We start from the raw sequence: 24,347 nt of genomic DNA on the forward strand, positions 1-24,347 counted from the left end.
AGTCAATTTGTCTAAAGATTGGTACCTTTATCTTTTGAAAAAAATTCCAAAATTTGCAGTAAATAACAATTCAAATTTTCTATCAATTCAGTGGATGTCAAAAAATGTGTCAAAATCTAGCTAAAAGCATAACACGCACTGCACACAGAGCTATTTAAAGGAGTGCTCATTTCAATAGGAAAACAATGGTTGTTCTCTTGGGAGAAGTGCCTTCTAGAGGTAGTTGGTTATCTATTATTTTTAAATCGTTGGTTTATGTACCATTTTACCAGTAAAATTTGTTGGGTGTTCAGAGCAAGCTTCCCCCTCTCCGATTGGGTTTCAAACCAATAAAAAAGGCCCTTCTTTAGGGACATACTTATTTTGTATATATATTTTGGGATAAAAAAATAAGTTTAAAGCGTTTAAAATATTCTAATAGAAATTTTCTTTTGAGTAATCTGTTAAAATAAATTTGTACAATCTTTTCATGCACTTTTTATCAGTAAATTTCGTTTCACCCATACCTAGAATTCACACTCCCAGGATGTTAGATATATAATACAAACTGTTTGTGTATTAACTAAATCAAAATAAAACAAAAAATCTTGACTAATAAATCATTCTAAAGATATTGGTTAGCGAGACAGTGCAATGGTAGCATACTTAATTAATTGCCTAATTGTGAAATGGGTTAGAGATGGACAGAGCAGTGCGAAACCCTTTACCTGCAAAGTAGGTACTAAGAGGTAGTGCGAATATTGTCCGCTAGTGCTTGCCCGGCTTTTGGCAGTTATTAGTTGTAAGAGCTTAGAAGTCAGTTGTCAGCTTAGAAGAGTCTATAAATGATATTACTATATAATTTTCAACTATTTTCCATGTGAAAATCGAAAGATTTCGCAAAACTCCCCACACCGCTTTTAAAAGAAGATTGAGAGAGTTTATGAAAGTTACTAAGAAGGCCTGCGTGCGTTTTTCAATTGTTGCAATCTAAATACCTCAGCCGTCAATTAGGCAAATATAAAGCAATTGATAAATTTATGGAGAAAAGAATTGTCGACTTGGAGGTCAAGTCAATAAATTCAAAAAATCCAATTTTAAAGTTTCTACTTTATGTAAGTAAAATGATAATAAAAAGATAAATTTTGCTATGCTAAGATAGAAATAAACTTCTTTCTAATAGTGTTAGTTTTCCCGAATTTCATCATGTACATTGAAAAAATGATAAAATTTGTGAAATTGTATTACAAAAAAATTGATTCGTTTTATTTTTCTTAAAGTGCTTGAAATTTTATCAATAGGAGAAATGCAACCCCCCATAGATATCAAGAAGATACGCATAATTTGGTTAGAGACATAAAGGAGTGAATGATAAACAATATTTATACACGATAAAATTAAAACAAAAAACAAACCATGGTATCAAGAAATTGGAATATAATTTCGTGGATCTTGTAATATAGGTGTGGCATACCACAGTTTAAAATAGTCATAAATCAGAATGGCTGAAAAATGCATTATGAAAATTTCTTCAATAACTGCAGAACTAAAATAACAACAGAACAATCCCAATGAAATTACCATGTAGCTTTGTTACTATATCAAAAATCTGGTAAGAAGTAATTACTATATTCCAGAGGAAAAATAATCGACATATTGATTATTAAAATATTAATTCAAAGCTAAAATGCGGAATCTACCTTTTATAATTAATTAAAACAGAATAAAATAAAGCAATGGCAAAAAATAAAAAAATTGTAAAATTTCAATATGATAAACACATAGTCATATCTTCTTTGTGTCCATCATATCTTTAATATTAATAATAACAATAAATTTCGTTTTGCCTATTGTCCTCTTTCTCTTGTAGCAATTTCTAAAAAAATAACATATATCTACTTTGCTTGTTCAATTTTTGTTTATATTTCGCACCGTGCGAAGATGTCATTGGTGAATATTCTATGGAAAATACTCAATGATCAACCATTTCGTGCTAATCTTTTTGATTCCAAAAAATATCTTGAAGGTACTCTAAAAGATGTAGCCCAACCAAAACAATTGGTGCTTGTATGAATGGTGATCTGATTGAAGCGACGAGTTCATTTCTTCTAGAGCCTCCTATCCACCATTGGCCAATGTGAGTGAACGACATTCTATCTAAGTGTGACACACGTCCCCATACGTTGAGATTTGTAGCAGTTCTTTTCCGTCAACTTTACCCGCTACTTGTAGAAGGCTCCTGATCAGCCACATAAGTCTGTGCCGTCTAGAAAGAATTAAAAAATTGGTTCAAAATACCTTTCAAATGGAAAATTTACCCAAACTGCAAGTTTCTTAGCAGAAAACGCGAAAACTCGAGTCTACTGCAATGGGAATAAACCAGCCGAGGCTGGAAGGTCAGCCAATAGAGCTTAGCCAGATAGCTTTAATAAGTGGGTTAACAGATGTAAGAGATGCACTGAAACAGAGTAGACTAAATATGTTGAATAATGTACAAAATGAGAAACATTTGATAACTTGATTTAAAATTATGTAAAACAAGCCTGAGAGCACCTCCACCCCCCCCCCCCCCACGAGAAGCTCAAAGTATACTTCTCTTTAGCATTGTCCATATAGTACGTACGCAAAGATTTTCCAAATATTTGACACCCCCTCCCCCCTTGTACGCAGAGAACAATAGAAATAACTTTGTTTAAAACAATAGATGTACGCTTTTGCAAAACCCCCTCTCCCCCCTTCACTGTGTACGTACTATATGGATGGCCCCTCCAGTCTGGGTAAATAAATTTTGTAGTTAGTAGTACCGTCAAGTTACACAACATGCACACAACCATCTTGAAGACTTTGCTGGTCGCAAATGATAATCGAAAGCAAAACTTAAAATTCATAACTATGCGGGGAAGCTCATTTTTCCCCCGTTTTGCTTTAAACTCGCTTTTGATTGGTCTATGAATTTGGGCGATTGATTTTACCGCCTTGGCAGAATAAACACACAACCATAATAAATAAATTCAACAGGGCAGCGGTGTAGCAATTAATTTCAACTGGGAGTCCTCTCTTCTGTGCCAAGCACTGGCAGTGTTTTTTTAAACTTTAAAAACAATGTTAAATGAAGACCAGATTGATCTGTTTTGTTATGGCTGTGCAAGTTGTGACAAGAGTGTGCATGTTGTGTAATTGGACGACAGCCCGCTTTCTGCAAGTCTGATAAGAGATATCTATAAACTGTTATCGCCATTCATTCCATTCCATCATTCAGTCAAAATGTGCGCCAAGGTTAGAAAAGGTTAGAAAAACACAATCTGCGTCCGGAAACTGCGTGAAAAATAGTTTGATCAATTCCAACAAGAACTGTATATATTAATATTAATATAAATGATCAAATTCCAATTCCATAATTTTGCAAGTCCAATAATAGGAGATGTGATGTCATCATTTGGTTCCCGTCATATCTGATTTACGGTCAGCAGGTAGAGCTGGAGAGTCGGAAAGCTTTTCCGCTGCTTTGCTGGATTTCCACTGTCGACCTCTGCACGCTCTGTGTTTAAAAAGTTTTCAAATCGAAGTAGAGAGCCGCATGCTAATGGAGAGTAAACCGAAAAACACCTGTTTATCCACGGTTTCTCAATTTTAAAAATTCGGATCAGTCCCACACGAATTCCCTTTCAACAAGATGTATAGCTGATTCTTAACAGAAAAATATTTTCGACTGACCGGCCGAACGACTCCCACTTTTTAAAGTAGAAATGACGGGAACCAAACAGTTTTTTGCGATTCGCCTTTATCACAAACACGTCCAAGTCCAAAAAAGCACGATTGCATCCAGTCTTTATCCAATTTAGACAGTAGCTGTGCTTTTGTAAACTTTATCAAATTCCAATAACATTATAACACTATCAACCCCCCCTAGAGGCAAACAAGAAAATATGTTTTTATTGCAAAAACTATTAAAAAGCAGCAATATAAAAAGTATCAGAAAAATTCAACATAAACAAAAACTTGAGCAAATGGCTTTAAACCTTCAAAGGATGTAGAAAAAGAATCCCCTTGATGAAAATCATGTGTTTGATTTGCCGAGTTAAAAAAAAAAAAACAGAAATTGAAGCTTGAAACAGATTTACACTGGAAATACTTTGGTACAACACTGACTTATCACATCTGGACTATCGCTTGAGCCGCCATCTTGAAAGTACATTATGATCTGTAAAAACGGTAAAAAAACAACGCACGCTAAAAGTACCCAAAAAGTTAACCCGATCGGAAGAAAGTTTAGAAATCAAAGTGAGATCGGAAAATCGGATTTTTTTTTTGCCGTCTTATGGTGGAAGAAAATTTTACCTATTTGAATGCTCAGCTTAGGCTGACCAATAAAAATCCGCAAATTTCAGTCAAGGTAAAAGTCAAAGTTCAATCAGTGCTGAATGACATCAAATGTCCGTAGCCGCTAGTTAAAAGTTTAAAGTGAGAATATTTGTCACATTATGAAATTAGCGAATTGAAAAAGCAATGCATCAGCTTTCAGCTAAGACACCGTTGTTTCTGTAGAAAGTCGAGGCCAACATCTTTCCGAAGATGCCAGATGTTTAACTCAAAAATCATTTTTCAACGCATTGATAGCTTTCACTTTCCCAGAGAACATTTCAAAGATAAACTGAAATTCTTTTCTTACCCTCGTCCGCTGACGTGAGCCACGAAAGAATCCACAACATTTCGGTTCGTGTTCTTGCTCTTCTGGCGGTGCGTCGCCTATAAGATCCGGCGTCGGCGCGCCGTTTGGTCCGAACACATTAAGCTCTTTGAACACCTCTGTCTCGATCATCTAAAAGACGGAGAAAAGAACGTTTGTAAATATGCCATTTTACATCACCAGTAGAAGGTACTGTTTTCTCTAATCTCATAACAGATCATCCTATCTGCGCACACCATGATCTGCTCTGAAGGGATGTGGTGAATGTGAATATCTGACCTGGTTGTTCAGCCAAAACAATCAGAACCGCTTTGTCTTATGTTTGTAAACGAAATTAAGAGCGAATGGACAGCATTTAATATTCATCCAAAATCTGCAAGAAAAAGATCAGAGCGGTCCACCAAACTGGACCGATTCTCTTACGGAGCCATGATCATAGAGTGCATAAGTGCCAGTGCAGAATTATCAGAATTTGCTTTGGTTTAGGACCATTGGGAACCAGCTCAGCCCTGTATGGAGCTCAGAATAAGCTTAACTAAGGCTCCAGTAAAGCGCTGTAAGCTTACAGCGTAAGCCCGGGCGGCTCTGTAGGCCTAAAAACCGGTTTTCTGGCAAAACTACTGTTCCCAGCCGGTTCTAAACCCTCTAAATCGCTTTAGCAGCATGAAAACATGCTAATTAGAGCCTTTGGAAGTAGCTCACTCGCTTATAAGGTCGCGTTTTTACGTTTTTTGCTTAAAAAAGCCTTAAAATCGCTTAAATAGAGCTTTTTAAGCGTTTTAAAGCTATTTTAGTGAAAATTCGTCGGTTCTGCCCCCTTCGCTGGACTTCAATGGGTCTAATCCATTGCAAGGGAGTGTCCCACGAGGTTTAGGACCATTGGGAACCAGCTCAGCCCTGTATGGAGCTCAGAATAAGCTTAACTAAGGCTCCAGTAAAGCGCTGTAAGCTTACAGCGTAAGCCCGGGTGGCTCTGTAGGCCTAAAAACCGGTTTTCTGGCAAAACTACTGTTCCCAGCCGGTTCTAAACCCTCTAAATCGCTTTAGCAGCATGAAAACATGCTAATTAGAGCCTTTGGAAGTAGCTCACTTGCTTATAAGGTCGCGTTTTTACGTTTTTTGCTTAAAAAAGCCTTAAAATCGCTTAAATAGAGCTTTTTAAGCGTTTTAAAGCTATTTTAGTGAAAATTCGTCGGTTCTGCCTTCTTCGCTGGACTTCAATGGGTCTAATCCATTGCAAGGGAGTGTCCCACGAGGTTTAGGACCATTGGGAACCAGCTCAGCCCTGTATGGAGCTCAGAATAAGCTTAACTAAGGCTCCAGTAAAGCGCTGTAAGCTTACAGCGTAAGCCCGGGTGGCTCTGTAGGCCTAAAAACCGGTTTTTTGGCAAAACTACTGTTCCCAGCCGGTTCTAAACCCTCTAAATCGCTTTAGCAGCATGAAAACATGCTAATTAGAGCCTTTGGAAGTAGCTCACTTGCTTATAAGGTCGCGTTTTTACGTTTTTTGCTTAAAAAAGCCTTAAAATCGCTTAAATAGAGCTTTTTAAGCGTTTTAAAGCTATTTTAGTGAAAATTCGTCGGTTTTGCCCCCTTTGCTGGACTTCAATGGGTCTAATCCATTGCAAGGGAGTGTCCCACGAGGTTTAGGACCATTGGGAACCAGCTCAGCCCTGTATGGAGCTCAGAATAAGCTTAACTAAGGCTCCAGTAAAGCGCTGTAAGCTTACAGCGTAAGCCCGGGCGGCTCTGTAGGCCTAAAAACCGGTTTTCTGGCAAAACTACTGTTCCCAGCCGGTTCTAAACCCTCTAAATCGCTTTAGCAGCATGAAAACATGCTAATTAGAGACTTTGGAAGTAGCTCACTCGCTTATAAGGTCGCGTTTTTACGTTTTTTGCTTAAAAAAGCCTTAAAATCGCTTAAATAGAGCTTTTTAAGCGTTTTAAAGCTATTTTAGTGAAAATTCGTCGGTTTTGCCCCCTTCGCTGGACTTCAATGGGTCTAATCCATTGCAAGGGAGTGTCCCACGAGGTTTAGGACCATTGGGAACCAGCTCAGCCCTGTATGGAGCTCAGAATAAAAAGGTCCGAAATAAATATACCTCTTTTTGCCAGGGAATAGCAACAGAGCCAGATGCGAATTTTTTATAGAATTGATCATCAGTTTCATCAAGCTGAACTCCTTTCACTGTCGAAAACTGTTCAATGTCCAAGACGTCTCGACAGTAAACAGCACGTGGCTGAAATATACAATGAAAAGTTATAAATAAAGCTACTCAATAACGCTGTGCATGAACTGAAAAATAGTTCGGATAGTTTTTTATAGAATCCCTGTCTGAAAAGAATGTATTTGAAAATATTTAAAAGGTCACTTGAGAGAGCTGTGTGATTGATGACTGTTCTGCTCTGGTATTCAGTTATCTCCCTAATGTAGCAAAACACGCGTGTTAAGACAACAGAGTAGATTTCATCAAAACCTTCATAGAAGAGAGACACTTAAAGGACATCTCCTATCATTTGCTTACACAGCACCTTTGATCAAAAGAAAGAATAACTTTTTCGAATGGCTAGAAGTTAATACAATCATTAGATTTCTAAACCTTTTAAAGAAAATCGAAACAGGTTATCCTCAAATTTGGGGAAACTATCGGACGGGAATTTTATGTAGGATTAACATCCCCTATATGAAACATAGAGGGGATTCGTGCAACCTTTTTGGTAGACACAAACTCACGTCTGGGGGGAAAGGAGGTTTAGCTCTTCCAGCTTCCAGATGTTGCCAGTTGATTGAGTTATAAAATTCGTGGCCTTTGATTTGCTCATGGTCGTCTGTGCCACGACATCCTAATCGATCGTTGTGATCTTTTGCCAGTAGCTTAAAAAAAGAGGAAATAAATTCTCTAATCAGCGGTTAAATTTTGAGTGGTGGAAAATACTCTATCAAAAGTAGTTTTTTCGTGTCATACAAAACTTAACGTGAGGTCCAATGTGGAAGATACTTACAGTTTGACAAATAGCTTTTGCGCCGTCACTGAATTTATCAGAATATCGCTCTTTGTCTTCCTTGACACGTCGGTCCACTTCTTCTCGCTTGACTTTTTCACGAGGTGCTCGAAATGGAGCCTGAAATTGGAGTTTAATAAAAAAAGTTGCAAGAACGTTCGAAATTCGTTATTACAACTCAGTTGTACTTATTGCCTTTAATTTTCTTATCATTTCCTCGGCATCTACAATCACTGGCATAATATTTGGAACAAAAGGGGAATTCCCTCAATACTTTAAAACCGCGAGTGATCTTTAAGTGCTTTAAAATACGGTTGGAAATTAGATTTTTCATATCTGAGTTTTAACATTAGACCTAAGACTAATCTTAGTTCAAAAATGTTCCAATGAGGCTGAGAATATAGCCTGGAAGCCATTTAACCCTTCCCAAATCGAAAAATGTAATAAAACAAAGTGGAAGTACTGATATTGCAATTCTCGCCCGAGATTTTATAAATTCTGAAAAACAAGTTAAAACACCTAAAATTGCCAATCTATTTCGGCGCTGGTTGTAGCTCGAGCTAAATGTATTATGTGAACAGAATGATCCTTTTTTTAACGATAAGAATTAGGCGTACCTTTCCCTGAATCATTTCGTAAATGATACATCCCACACCCCACCAATCCGGTGAGAACTTGTAACGTTCATTTCGAACTACTTCGGGAGCTTAAAAATAAACAATAAGAAGTTAATTTTCGAGCTTTTTTACGAGACATGATACTAGATTGAAAACTTCATGTCATTAATTTTTATGGAAAATACATGTGTGACAGACAAGATGAACTTCTTGTATTGATTGAACATTGATAAACATGGTTAGAAGTGAAAGTTATTTGAGCGTTTGTCTATTAAACGACAGAAAAGCCTCGAATTAGCTCCCGAAAAACAGATTTCACCTTTTAAAATGGAGAATGGTATAGATGCTTAGATAGACCTGAACATAGTGAAAGACAGTAAAAGATATTTACCCATATAGCCGACAGTACCAACACGTCCTTTAACAGTTTCGTTTTCTGGAACATATATTGCCAAGCCCAAATCTGATATCCTTGTATGACCTAATAATGAGAATCACGAAAATTTTAAAACACTTTTATTTATTTCCTATATTTTTACGATAAACCTGTCGGGGAAGAATAAGTCGGGATAAATTTAAGTCGCGCAAAAATATTGGTCGGACAAAAACTTTTAGATTTTAGAAAAACTTAGGTTACTCTTCCTAATTACATTGTCTTTGAACAGGTTATCTAAAAACGATTTTGCTAGGTATATCTTTGCAAAATTTTATTCAAACCTTTATCAGGGTAATAAAGAAATTTTTTTTCCGTATTTCCCCAAAAAAGGGAGTGGAGTTTAAGATCAAAATCGAATACGATATTTTTGTCTCACTCACCTACATCATCCAGTAAAATATTTTCTGGCTTTAAATCTCTGAAAAAGAAGCAACATAAAAAGTTTATTTTAGAAAGAAGTGCTTTTTAAACCCTGGAAAAAACGTATAATAAAATATAATTCCTGTTTTCCCATAAACGGAGCAAGACGATAGAATCGTTGGAATTGACGTGTCTCTATAATGAGTTTCCTAAGGATGGACTGGAGTTGTTCATAATATGTGTTATACAGTATAGACTAGTTAGGCACTATCTTCAACCAAATCTCAAGCAAGCTGCCTGTTCCTAACTGACATAACTTTCACCCACGAAATAAAAACAAACACAAAACTATGCGCAGGTCCAAATGGGAACACTAAAAGGCTTGGGGCTAAGCAAGATGATACTAGATCATCCTGTACATATTCTTTCTACCATCTCTTAGTAAAATTGCTGATCTAGGGTGAAAATGACATCTCACAGAATCGGTCTATAGTAATGAAGATTTCAAGTATACAGTTGACTAGCGCTAATTCGAAATCGAACTTATTTGTTCGAATTACAGAGAAAACCATATTACTTTTTATCGTATCATTTTTTTGGTTTTTAGGAGGGCGTTAATTCGAGAGGGACAGAGTTACGATAACACCCTTACCTATAAACAATGCGTGATGAATGTAAATATAATATGCCACTCGTGATTTCGGCCGCGTAAAAAACTGCACGTTTTTCTTCGAATCCAGGATTGCCGATATTATGGATGTGAAATTTGAGATCACCGCCATTCATGAGGGATAGCACCATACAGAGTGCATCCTTTGTTTCGTGTGCGTATGCTAAACTAACCTGTGAAAGTTACGAAAAAACAACATTCTAATAAGTTATAATACAATCATACATCATTTACAAATGATTTTTATTTCAACGAGTTGGCCGTCCAGATTTTTATCTGCAATGGATGGCAAGAGTAATATTAATGGCTACGAACTAAAAACACGTGATTTTTGAGCAGTTTTTGTTTCATTATTATTCCCACAGATATCTTATATAAAATGCAAGATAGAGCTACTCCGTCCCTATTTGAATCAAAATAATCCGCCATCTTTAATAAGTAGACCATAGTTCGGTGCCGGGAATTTGATTGATGAAGCCTATCTTCGCTTCGCGCCATTCAGGTTTTTTTTGCTAGGTTGAACAAATTGCCGGTACTGAACAGCGACCTACTATGACCTACTTTCAGCAAAGATGGTGCATTATTTTTCTTCACCTGCCGTTGCTTGGGAAATACAGAGTAGCTCTATCTAGTGTTTTATATGAGATATATATGGTTTCTCCGTGGTATTGAAACGTGAAGTAAAGAAACCACACCTCCATTATTTTGCAGCTTTTCGTTACAATAACAACAACATATAACTTGATACTTACTATAAACCTACAATCTATACGTTCTAAAAGTTGCTTTTCGTTCAATGCCATCCCTTCACCCTTCCGCTTTTTGATGCGTTTCTTCTCCAATTTCTTCATTGCGTACATTTGACCAGTGGCTCGACTCTGACAAGCACATACCTAAAATGTCGAACAAAATCAGCTTGTCAATATTATACCTCCCGCCGTCCGGCCTTATATTTGTCATATGTACAGCTAAGACCTGTATCAACCTGTCATTGAAAAATGCCGAACTGATCCGAGCGAAGACATAGTGGGGCACCCCCCCTGGATTCTGGGGGGGGGGGTTGAGGATTTTCAGATTTTTAAAAATAGGTGGGGGTTGGGTTGATGAGAAATTTCAGGTGGGGGTAACCCTATGTAGGTGGGGGTAACATTTTTCAGGTGGGGGTTGTCAAGTTTTCTGTATTTAACTTCGTTTGATTTTGTACTTTTTTGTCTTTTTCAACTTTCCACATACTATACTAGATAAAAATATAAACAAATGACTGTCATAAGTTCTGAAGGTTAAAAAGAGTTCATTTTTTCTACAGTCATTTCCTTTCCAGTTTGTAGTCCTCAGATTTTACAAATTTAGGTGGGGGGTTGCTGAAAAAGGTGGGGTTGGGCTGATATGAGATTTCAGGTGGGGGAAACCCTATGTAGGTGGGGGTGACCTTTTTCAGGTGGGGGTTGGAGGGGTGTTGCCCACTATGGAAGATTCGCATGCCAAGTCGACAACCATCCAAGGATAGAAAGAAACAGCCGCATATTGGGCTCTTCCAGAAAAAATTTGAATATGGGAGTGAAGGATATAACATTTTTTGGAAATTTACCCCCCGGACATTGTGACTTTTGACCCCCCGGACAGCAGGTGTAACCCCCCGGACAAGAATCGGTCGACCCCCGGATATTCAAAATTGCCCTCAAACAGAGCAAAGTTACCCAAAAACAGAGCAAGATTACCCCTCGGACAAGGCAAATTTTGAAGATTTTTACTGCCCCCCCGGACACTATCCTCCAACCCCATGTACGGACATTTAATGGAGCCCATTATACGTTTTTTGGTAACAATTCCATAGGAAGAGTAGGCTCTATTAAAGTAATGCCCAAGTCCCCTTTTAAGTTAATACATTAGTGAATAAGGTATGCACATATGGAAACATTTGTAGAACATTTAAGCCTGTAAATCACGAAAAAAGGATCAGCCGAGCCTCAATCATCAATCGATTTTAAAAAGCGTGTAGTCGTTTCCTAATATATCTTTTGTGACTTCATCAATTCTCAATTTCACATTTTCTTCAATTCCGTTATTTTTTATCCAAAGAGAAACTTACCTCGCCAAAGCCACCTTTCCCCAGTACGCGATAATGACGGAAGAGATTCTTGGAAACTGGCATTCGTTCTAACGATTTCCATTGCAAATAACGTTTGAAATAATAACTATTCAAATAATCTTCATATGGACGGGCTTTCAAGTAGTTCCGTACTTCCCTAAACATTTAAAACGAAAATATAAAAAGGTCAATCTGTAATCAAAATTGCAAATAAGGTTTCGTTCACTCTTCGAATTGAACAAATTTGTCAGAATCTCAATTTTGATAAGTGTCAGTCACAAGATTGCGCTTTTTTTTTCAATTGGTGACACCCGTAAAAGCAAGATTCAACTCTATTTTAGGAAAACAAACTGGGATCAAATCCAGCTTGTCAGGCAGTGCTAGGTGTATCCAATAAGAAGAAATGGCATAATACACAGGTTGCAAAATTATATCAGTGCAGTCAAAACATGTGATTACTCGAAAAAGTTCACGTGATTTTATTCCCATGTTACTTGCTTTACAACTTAAAGCTGATAACTTTATTAGTGTCAATAAGTTTGAGCCAATCAGAAATAAATGTCATGTAACAAGCACATAAAAATTTCGGGTAAAAGCTTGATTTGTCTTCAGACTTTAATTTTACAACCTGTGTATTTCGGAACGCATACCAAGAAAGAATTATGGAATTGTAAAAAAAATCACACGATTTACTTTGCGCACTGGGTGAAGACGGTTGCAGTTGGTACGTTGACGGACATACGCCGTGCATCTTCTACCGTTTCCATTGAGATGACACCTTCAAAGATACTCTCCTTATCCTAAAGTCGATCAAAAAAAAAGAAAAGAAAAGAATAAGTTTGAGTGATATTCTCTTCTGATTTTTGAGCACTACAAGGTCTTCTAGGAGCTCAGTAGTATGTGGAGTCCAAGGGTACCAGCTACTCATTTTACAGCTATTGTACCCCAAAAGGTTTGCTAGAATCTAAATTACACGGGGATATTAAAGATGGTAGAGGTGGCGATATTCGGGACCACTAAGTATGGTTCGTCTTGACGCACGCGGAAAGTTTATTATAAACGTTGTAGCAAATATAATTCGATAAGTTATATGTGAGGAAGCAAACAAAGTGTTCCATGTGACACGAGAGGATTTCATTTATAAAACAGGAAGCATTTTCGACGCTAAGGAAGTTCCCTCTTCTATTCTAAATCAACAATTTTGATGGAAATGTTTGTAACGCTACTTGCTTAAACAATTTGTCAACAGAGAAAAGCTTCTCGTCTTTTTCGCGCAGCACAATCCGAGAGCGCTCGACAGGGTTACAAGTCTGCTGGTTTTCTTTCGAGAATTTTGTTAATACAAAATAAGCAGATTAAAGCTTTTTTCACATGCACGTAAAATTTTACTTTAGACCTTACGGAAAATCGTTCGTAAGGCTGTCTTTTGGGAATTTCCCAACATTATGTAGAGTTTTTGTTGATTAAGAGGGTCTTAGCTCTTACGTGACTTTTCCTTCCGTTCAAAACTTTTTGAACGTAAGCAAACCCTACATAAGGCCTTAAAACATTATGTCGGGGGAATTCCCAAAAGACAGCCTTAGGAGCAATTTTCCGAAAGGTTTTAAGTAAAATTTTACGTGCATGTGAAAAAAGCTTAACGACGTCATAGATTTACACCATTCAAAGCAAGAAGTCATACCTCTATCATAAGATATTGTGCTACAACTGTCCTGGCCTTTTCAGGTCGTTCACTATCAATGCTTGATTTAAAATCTTCCTAAAAAATTAAGCGGGTTGTGTTGATGCTGCGTGATGGGGCGCATGAACGTGGAAATCCACTTTTTAATTGCGTGAATTTTCAATTAAAAAACTTTTTTATGATTTCACGAGAATTTAGTTTAGAACTGAAAAAAAATTTATATATACGATATGCAGAATAAAGCAATCAGAAGCTAAAATGAACATTTAACAGCTCTCGTAAAAAGACACTGGTTAAATTTTTAAGTCAATTCTTGAAAATAAATAAAAAAGAATTTTGCTGTTTATTTAAACCTACTTTATAACCACATTAAAGCTAATATTTGGTCTTTGAATTTAAATATTCAAAATTTACAAGGTGATGGTATAAGAGATCACAAGAGGACATTATCAAAGGATTTATTCATTACAGCATGTTAAAGAGATTTACTGTCGATAACGAAATGATTAAAGTCTGTCTCCAGAGGTCTAAAAAAATCCAATCCAATTCAAATTTCATAATCAATTTGCTTGTATTTTGCTAAACTGATTGGAAGGCCAAACGACTTTTCAAAAGTCTTGGGTTAAGGTGCTTGTCAGGATCTTTTTTATATTTGTATACCGGCAGAAATACTTCTTAACCCAAGAGTTTTGAAAAGTCATTTGAACTCCCAATCAGTTTAGCAAAATACAAGCAAATTGATTATGAAATTTGTTGACTATAGAGCCAGAACACTTACTGTGGATTCTAGAAATCGAACAAGTTGGTTTGTTTTTGGGTTGACTCTACAAAATTGTTTGAATAATTCTTTGCCGATGGGTTCTTTTTCACACAGATTGTGGTAGCTCAAGTCTAAAAAAATAAGAAGAAATTATCAGGTAAAACCAGGTAAAAAACCACACTAGCCTGGTTTCCATTTATGAAGGAGAATAAACAGACTATTAAAAAGTGGAACGAAAAGGTAGCTTGACCCATAATGAAAGCGGCCTTTTAGGACCACAAAATGCAGTCAATAAAAAGATTTGCTCCTGTAAAGGTACTAGACATTCTCTGAATATGGATCAATAATCTAAAACGTACTAGTTTAATCTAAAACGTAGGTGTGCAATAGCCTTTTTGGGGAAAAGAAGGCTTTGAAACAAATTCTAAATTGCCAAATACTGGTTGCATAAAAATGAGTTGTTGGTTTCGATTTCCTACCTAATGTGTTTTTGATTTGTGAACATTGGGAAATGTGGGGAAATTGAAGCATATGTCGCCATTTCTTACTCTTGCCTTTAGCTCGACCTGAAAAAGGAAAAAAATGAATAGAAATTGTTGGTTAATAAAACAAACAAAACAAAGGCTTGTTTGAATAATAATTAGAGAGGAAAAAAAAGAACCTGATTTATTGAAAAGAAACTTCCATCGATAAAACTTAAGTTTTGAAAAATTGTTTCAATAGAGTTTGCTTTCTGAAAGCAAAACAATGAAACTATTTGAATAAAGACTTCCAAGACTAAGTGAAGAAATAGTAAATATTTTTTTGAGAAAAAAAAAGCCAGGAACCTGTTATAGAAATCAAAGTAAAAAAAAGTCAAATTTTCCTTTCGTTCATTTGAACTGCAAGTTTACCATGTTATTTGAAATAAACATGAAATGAAAGTTTAACACGAAATTTAAACTAATTAATTCTGGAAAAACCATAGATAAAGCTCATTTTTAAATCACTAAATGATGAGATGTGCAAACAAAAATGACAGAATATTCAATTCCTGAACTTTGTTTTAAAGTAATAACCAATCACACGAAAGCCTGCAGCTTTCATCTAAATCAGAAACCAGACAGAGCTAACAACTGTTCAATGGAAGGAGGTTATATCTTATCACCTAAAGTCACCTCCACTTTTTCTCATTAAATAAAATCTAAACTTTTTCTTTATTGACTGTTTGAGACTTTTAATTCTAACCAAGTTCCAAACAATGACATCATTACATATTAGCAGATTGTGCAATGCCTTTTATCAAACGGACAAACATCTATACAAAGGTGAAACTCCAAGCCTACTGTACCTAAGATCAAGTCACATTGCATTGTACTAAGTGCCACTGTGGGGAGCCTTCCGTCTTTAATGCAACTGTTAAGCTTCCACCATGACCCTATGGGATAGAAACCGACCTCTGTTTTCCAAGGTAGCTTTGAGTTATTCACAGATAAGACAAAAACAAAGTAAGCGGATATATACCCACTATGATTTTGATTTTGCTGCAGTTTCCCAGCATACATAAACTGCAAAAATTTTTGGCTCATGTTGGTTGCCTTAAAGATTTTTTCAGTCAAAATTAGGATTTTGCTCAAAAATGGCTCTTAGTAGGAGTTTGATTTCAACAATGCCGGATATAGTCCCAGAATTTGGGTCAAAATTGACCTTAAAAAGCATTTTGCTACCTAAAATTGGCTTAAAAGGGCTTCTTTGGGGCTCAAAGGGATACAATTTTCAACCATATGGCATGGGATTATTTTGCTTTTTCTTTATATCATTTATTACAACAATTAAGGAAAAAAATAAGACTTGCAATTATTTTGAAAAACTTACAGGCTTGAACAGGCCAAAAAATGCCATTTTGTCTAATATTTGTCTTTAGTGCGAATCAAGACCACCAGGGGGGGATGCTTAAAATTGCGCAGAAGGCATTAGGTTAGATTTTCAAAAAAACACACTACATCTTCAATTATCTGACTTCACCCCAATTATAGCTGTTGATATCCTACCCTATCATTGACCAATTTGCAAGGTGCTAGATAGTGAACGTAGCAAAATATTTCCATCCCAGTCCATCTCAAATATTTCAAAGTAATGTAATTTTTTTTTAGCAAAAAGGACCACCATTACAAACAATTATTCAAATAAAAAACACCTAAATTAAATCCTAAAAAGTCATTGTCACTAATGAAGTGGTCAAGTTTTTAGCATACTATGACGCATCAATGACTTAGTATACTACAATCAATTGTTATAATACTAACACTAATAATACTAATACTCAATCACTTAGTTTACTGCAATCTAATATTAAAACAAAGTCTTTTATATCTGTGGAAGGTAGGTGACCAAATCCATTACTGAAGCAATCGAAATCATAAAAATCAGAAAGATTCCAAAAAAATGAAGAAAAAAGGGGGGTCAGAAATTTTCATCAAAAAGGGGGGGATAGCAAGGAGGGGATCATTGATATATATATATATGTGTTCGAAACTAATGAAAACGGCTCAGAATCTGAAACAATCAAAAAAGACCTCCAAAGAACATTCAAAGAGGAGGAACTTGACATTGTTATCGAATGCAACAAACGTATCGTTGATTATCTGGATATCACATTGAACTTAATCGACGGCAGCTATAAACCTTACCACAAGCCAGACAACGTCATCCAATACATCCACGCCAAATCAAATCATCCTCCAAGCATCATTCGACAATTACCAAAAACCATTGAAAACCGACTTTCTGAACATTCTTTGTCAGAAGACATATTCAACAACGCAAAACCGGTATACGAGAGAGCTCTCAGAGACTCGGGTAAATTTGACATACAATCCCCCAGTCCAACAAACGCAGAACCGTAACCGTAACCGTAAGCGCAAAATAATCTGGTTCAATCCACCATACAGCAAATCAGTATCCACCAAAATCAGACATTGTTTCCTGACACTCCTCGGCAAACATTTTCCCAAACGACATAAGTTCCACAAGATATTCAATCGCAACACAGTAAAAGTGAGCTATAGTTGTACGAAAAATATAAAATCGCTCATCGATAGCCACAACAAACGTATCCTCAAGCCGACCAACAACCAAGATGTTTCCTACCTGCAACTGTATCGTGAAAAACCAATGCCCGCTGAATGGAGAATGTCTCGCCGAAAACACAATTTATGAAGCCACGATATCGATCGATGACGATACTAATGACGATACCGTTCCAATGAAGTACATCGGTCTCGCTGAAACTACATTCAAAAAACGGTTCAGCAACCACAAGAAGTCGTTTAATCACGAGCGGTATGAAAACGAAACAGAACTTTCCAAACAATATTGGAAATTCAAACGTCAAAACAAGAACCCAACCGTATCGTTGAAAATCGTTAGACGAACTGGTGGATTCCAACGAGCCTCGATGAAATGCAATCTTTGTTTAAATGAGAAGCTTGAAATCGCCACAAAATTCGGTGACATCATGAACTCAAAATCTGAACTGATATCAAAATGTAGACATGTCAACAAGCACACCCTCGCCTTGTTTGACAGCAAAGACTGAAATGACGTCAATTTTGACAAATGAAGACACTAAACTGTATAATTGAAGATTGACATTGCGAATGTCGTTTTTGTAATTTTTTAAAATCTGACTGAAGACTGCCTGAAACGGCATGAAACTCCGAGTATCGGAAAATAAACTAGTCTCTATTATTGACTGATATATATATATATAGATTATTTTCAAGCACTGTTATGAAATTTAGTCTGTATGAATGAAAGGAAGTTTTCTGTTTAAGTCCGAGTCAAAAAAAAAAGAGAAAAGTTATCTCTTTGGGGATTTGGATAGGCATTTTTAAAGGTTGGAGAATGCCAAGAAGGGGGATTAGACACTATGCCACGCTAGTGTAGCTAAATGGATGTTCAATTTAGTTTGAAAATAGGAAATCTTGCTATACTAAAAGAATTTCATATTCTGTCAGTCTGTCTGTCATGCTAATAAAGCAAAATGGTAGCAAATTTGTGGTTACTCAGAGACTTGTCATTGAAAGAAGGGCTTTATTCAGTCTTAGAATAGTGAAAATTTAATTTTCATTATTTATTTCAAGTGTAAACAGTACTTTATAGCCAAGGTTTGCAGCAACGGAAACCGTAAAGTGGTTCTCTAAAGCTGGCATTCAAAAAGTAAATCTTCCATCTTCACTTATATTTAAAACTCCCTCCCTCTCTGTTTGCCTGTGTTCATTTTCAAAATAACCCCCCTCAGTATGTTTGCTTTTAATTTTAGATTTCTGACCCCCTAATAGTGTCAGCCCCCCCCAGAAATCTGAAGGGTATCTAGGCCAGGTTAGTGGTTGGGGGCTAATATTTTGCAATTCTTTGGCTCTGAGGGCTTTGTATATTTTCCAAATTGAATATCTCAAAATATTTCAAAGTAATTGAATTTTTTTACCCCAGCGCCCAGTTTCCCATCAAATTTTTTAAATGTGATTGTTAAAAAAATTAGCGGCTGAATGGGCGTACCTCTCAAAGCAATTTCTGAAGAGCACCTAACTCGTTGGGGGTAAAATGCTTGGGGGTGCCTGAAAAGTGGGCTGAAACCATGGCCTAGGCTCCAATTTTGAAAGTTTCAATTTTACACTTATTAAAGATGAAAATGATTATCGAGTTTATAAAATTGTCTTAAGAAGATAATTATATATTCAAAAACTAAACAGAATATTTTCAAACTTGATAATTGGTCAATCTTTGGAGTAATAGCATACTGTGTGAGCCCCCCTTTTTGGGGGGGGGGGGATCCAACTTTTTCCAGAAGGAGATTTTCTAAATAAAATGGGGGGTTTTTGAGATTATAGGGGGGGGGAGTCAAGTAAAAATAGGGGGATAACAACTTTTGGTCAAAATATCTATCATATTTTATATTGATTTAGATATTTGGTGTGGGACAACTAAAAAACAAGTGTAAATAGTACCTAAATTTTCGTCTGCAACGCTATGTTAAACTCTTTTTTCTTGTAATTTTTAATACAAATTTCAATGTTTTTGGTTTTGAATGACTGGTGGACTACTGCTGAAAATAGTACGGATTTGAAATGGGGGGGGGGGATGAAATAAAAATGGGGGGTTCAGAGAGACCTCTCTTCACATTATGAATAGAACACCATTTATAACAATAATGGTTGGTCAGGTCTATGATTTAAATGAAAAGAGTGATCAGTAAAGAAAAGAAATTAAAATTGGTAAAAATGAAAAAAATTGTTTACTACTATCAGATCAAGATTGCAGCGGGTCCTCTTCAAAAGGGAACATACAATTGTCTCCTCCCCTCGCCTTCTGGCTGAACCCCCTCCCACTAGGTGACAAAAGTACCGTAACTTGGTGTAATAGCAACATCTAATTTGAATGAATGTATCTGGCCTTTGAATGTTTATAAATAAGACCTTCTGAGAATAGTACATTGCTGACCAGATGTTGTTTGTTATGACGGAATTAGACAATGTATGTCCGCATTACATGAAGTTACGTAACTTTTTGTATAGCCCTCTGATTTAAGTTTGTAGCTACGTACAGTCTGAGATATCCTCTTAATATAACACGCTTAACTTCTAATGGAAGTGTGCAATTGGTGCAGTTATATACAATTTACACCTAAATGCATGTGTTTATAATCCTTCACTGGTTGAGATTACTTGGACAGATGAGTAGGGTTTAGACTTTTTTCATATCAATCAGGCACATACATGGTCAAACAGGTTCAAGTCTTTTATGGCATCATTTTCTTCACAGGTAAAGACTTGAATTGAACCAGAATTTGTCTGTAACAGGAGGCGGACGACACAGGATTTCTGAGGGAAAAAGTTTTCACCAAAATTTGAAATTTCAACAAGAGAAGAAAATGTAATGTTTTCCAAGGCAATTGAATTAAAAAAGGCAAAAAAGAGTGGAATTTTCTATGCATTTTGCAAATGTACATGGATTTTCATCGGAATTTCCGTCGGCAGGTCCAATATGCATAAAACATAATGCATATTGCATAATGCATAATATTTGAAAAATGTCAATTTTAGAGGCTATAATAAGGAGAATTTGAAAGATAATACTTTCAACAAAACAAATATACCACTTTCTGTAAGAAAATAAAGGGTACAAAGCTGTAAATTTGAATTTTGGATGATGAATAAAATCCATGATCTACTGAAAATGCGTGTCGCCATCTTGATTTTCATAGTTGTATTTTACTGAACGTAGTATAGTGTAGAAAAAAACACAAAAATATCTCCTCCGTATATTACTTTTCTAACTTGAAAACGTAGATTTTATAGCAAATCTTTATTCTTGGTTTTCTCAGAGATCTTTTCGAACAATTGATAATAAATTTTAACGGGTTTTCCCTCTTACAAAGCATTAACAATGAATGCTTTTTGTTAGATAAGCCAATATCCAGCCAATATAATTAGAGAGCTTCATGCGAAAGCTAGATTTAAGAAAATAGACTTCGAATTTTCTTACATCGAATGTTTATATGTTTAAACGTTCTGTAAATTAACACAATACTATTATGCAATATGCATTATGCTTTATGCATTTTGTATATACCTGCCGGAATTTCCACGACCCTCGACATGGCCCGAGAATGCTTGGGCCTCTTCGGGCCATGTTCGGGCCGAGAGACCCTATCAATTCTTTTGGCCCGAACATGACCCAAGTCATTCGGGCAATGTTCGGGCCATGTCAGGAGATTCCATATTTAAATTGATTCAGCATGTCCAGTCAAACAAAATAGTAAAAAATAAGATTTGTCTGTTTTGTTTATATCGCTCAAAAAAACTTTACGACCTTCCCGTGGACACAATGAAGTATAAGCCCGAAGGGCTAGAAGTCAATCTCTTAGGTAGGATTTGAAGCCAACAAATCCTACCAAAGTTGCGCGGCCTTGAGCGGCTCGCCTGGTTTTTACACAAATGACAGATTGAAACTAAAATTTACCGCTAAATTTCGAAAAAAATATCAATCATAAACAAAGGAATTGCTAGATTCAATCTGCCGTCAAAAATGCGGTGCATTTTTTAAGGCTTCACTTTTTCTTGCCTGAGAAAGGTTAGAGATTGAACTCTAGCCCTTTGGGCTTTAAACTCAATGCGTGGACACGCTTCAATTTAAAACCAGGACCAGTCTACTAGCAAATATTTCCACCCTAAGTATATTTATAATAACTATGTTTTCATACCAAATAAGACATTTAATATTTATATGAATTTACAACATTCATATATTTAAAATATAATTAAGAGAAACCAAGTTTTTTTCTCAAGAAAATGTTAAAAAAATTCAGTCCTGAAATTACACGCCTGTTTAAATCATGTTTTCAAAAATTGGCCCGAGTGTGGCCTGCGTGTGGGCCTGAACACGGCCCGAATTCTCGGGCCAGCTCGGGCCATACTCGGGCTTTACGCGAATTCCAATAAAAGTTTTGGCCCGAGAATTCTCGGGCCATGTCGAGGGTCGTGAATTTCCGACCACCACTGGAGAAAAAAAATATTTCTGAGGCTAGAAAATATTTTTAAATGCACGTCGTCCGGACAGGGGTATCAAAAATTTTCTGGAATGGCTCATTTAGATCTTGGAAGTTGAGCGTGTGTAATTGAGAGTATTCCCCAGACTGACGTAGTATCAATTTAAACGCTATTGTTGTATACACCGTTATAAGGGAATGTGGCAATGTCTGCATGCATAATATAGCATAGCAAATATCTCTAAATAATACTATAATAAAAATATCTCCGAGCAACAAATAACCGTACACTAACTACTATATACCGTGAGTGGTCCTAAACCCGACCTGCCTAAAACCGAACCCCCAAATAACTGCTATGAAAAAAAATTCAAACAATGTTTACAAACATTCCCTCTCCAAGTTAAACAATAAACTATTGCAATAAATCTCGAAATAAAACATCTAACAAGATGACTATAATCTCAAGATTTCAATTATTAATGTGATCATAAAGTGTTGAGTTGTAAAAATAATTACCTCCATTATTATGTATTCTGAATCGACATTGCTCGTGTTTAAAACATATTAACAATTTTGTAATAAAAAATTATGTTTTGTATTAGAAGCAATTATTGTTATTAGGTTCAATTGGTTCAGTCAGTGTATCAAATCTCTCAGTTTAGTTGATACACTTTGGTATCTTCATTGCGTCACAGCAAAAGGTTTGTTTTTATTTTAGTTTGTATCTTTGAAAGACCCCATCGGATTTAGGCAGGGCTGTCGGACTTAGGACCACTCACGGTACTAATTTACTCCAACACAGAATATTTATTCAGTGTGCTACAGCAGACCAGGGGAGCCTTATCAAATGCCTAAACAGGAAGTGGGCTTAAGTGAGTCTGCGGCATCATACAGTAGACCTATTTTTAAAGAGGCAGCCATGTTGAATAATTATGTACTCCAGCATAAAAACAATGATACAGCCATGCATAATTTTTAAAATATGCATGATACAGTAATTATGCATGGCTGTATCATTGTTTTTATGCTGGAGTACATAATTTTCAACATGGCTGCCTCTTTAAAAAAAGGTCTATGGGTGATGATACTGCAGGGGAAAAGACCATACGCTTCTGATCAAAGATCAAATTCATCAATATGAAATAGGTTTCAGACCCATTGGAGATAAATTCAAGTAATTGAGGTGCACAGCAAAGAAAAGTAAATATAGTCACAAAACCAGCAGGAGAAAAAGAACAACAATGATGCTTATAAAAATCTTACTTTCTCTTGCTTTCAAATAGACAGTATTGGCGACGATATTTTCCAGCTCCATCCATTTACACGTATTGTAATGTTTTCGGACAAGCCACTATGTTATTTGTGTATGCATGAATGTAAAAACTAATCTATAAAGGGCAATATAAAAATAAGTAACGAAAAAATATTTCGATACCCTCCTGAAAGTTTATCGATTCACTGGCACCATTTTGCATTAGAAAGCTTTCAGCCTGGCTCGACCAAACCATTATCCCCATAATAAAACGTAAACACGACCAAAACTCGAAAGTACCGTCAAACACCCATTGAAATTATGGAGGTAACATATTCTCCATAATGTTGCGCTAGCGTTATGACCTAGCAAGCCCCCGAATGAAAACACTTTGTTTACGTACGGAAAATAACGTAAACAACATTTCGAAATGCGCGCGATGGCGTTTGTTCTTCGCGTTAAGCATGCGAGGCAATGTAAGGGCGGCTCGTTTTCCTCTTTAACAATCCAAAAGTTACCTCAACAATCAAATCACTTTCTAAACCACCACTGATTAGTTGATTTGGCTAAATTACATCATCAGTAGATCAGTAGGGTAGCATAAGACTTTTGGATCTAACACGACGACGACGACGACGGTCGGACGGTACCGGACAGCACTCCATATATTAATTTCCTTTCGACACTAGACGATGTTATACTTTATCGGCCCTTTTTACACCGGCCCTTATTGGCGTTATTTTTGGGTTTGTGGCGTAAAAAGGGCCGAGATTTTGCAATTTTAATCTAAAAGCAGTGTTAATTTTTTATCATTATTTCTCAATTTAAAGGATTTTAGGTTTGATTCGAAGACGAAAATCATTCATTGTTTTACTTCATATTCAAAACTTCAGTGAAGTATTTAATATATTTAAAAATCAGGGGTTTTTTGATGGAATTTTCAACAGTTTACTATTGAAAAATGACATTTTAATGTAAATTTTAGTCATTGTTTACTAATTTGAAGCATAAGTAGCCCTGGTATTGGTGATAGACGGGAAAAAATCGGCGGTAGAATTTCGGAGAAGCGACTAAGGTAAGACTGGTAAACTCTACCGGCTGTAAACTCAGTTTGTGAATTTTTTCGCCTTTTGGGATTTTTTTTAGATAGTGATTTGTCTTATTCTTTGATTGACCAATGGTGACCCACATCACCTCATTTTGACTCATTTCATATTATATTCCTGCCATTTTTTTGTGAGCAATCAAAATCACCCATCTTTATACGCATAATGCGTAAGAC

At 36.2% G+C, this 24,347-nt stretch overlaps 1 protein-coding gene across 1 annotated transcript; it reads right to left on the bottom strand.

The window, feature by feature from the left end:
• Nucleotides 1–410: 410 nt before the first annotated feature.
• Nucleotides 411–23,279, bottom strand: LOC136820183 (G protein-coupled receptor kinase 5-like). Its single transcript, XM_067076408.1, has 16 exons — nt 23,077–23,279; nt 14,762–14,848; nt 14,301–14,413; nt 13,523–13,600; nt 12,535–12,641; nt 11,842–11,998; nt 10,505–10,645; nt 9,735–9,925; nt 9,103–9,140; nt 8,678–8,767; nt 8,287–8,375; nt 7,670–7,789; nt 7,401–7,541; nt 6,769–6,906; nt 4,649–4,798; nt 411–2,245 (listed from the first exon to the last, which is right to left on the bottom strand). Exons 1-16 carry the CDS (start codon nt 23,126–23,128, stop codon nt 2,195–2,197), a joined length of 1,743 nt encoding a protein of 580 aa, XP_066932509.1. The 5' UTR covers nt 23,129–23,279; the 3' UTR covers nt 411–2,194.
• Between the last annotated feature and the right edge of the window lie 1,068 nt (nt 23,280–24,347).

Source organism: Clytia hemisphaerica, unplaced genomic scaffold (assembly GCF_902728285.1).
Source record: "Clytia hemisphaerica strain Z4C2 unplaced genomic scaffold, Clytia hemisphaerica genome assembly, whole genome shotgun sequence".
Lineage (NCBI taxonomy): Eukaryota > Metazoa > Cnidaria > Hydrozoa > Leptothecata > Clytiidae > Clytia > Clytia hemisphaerica.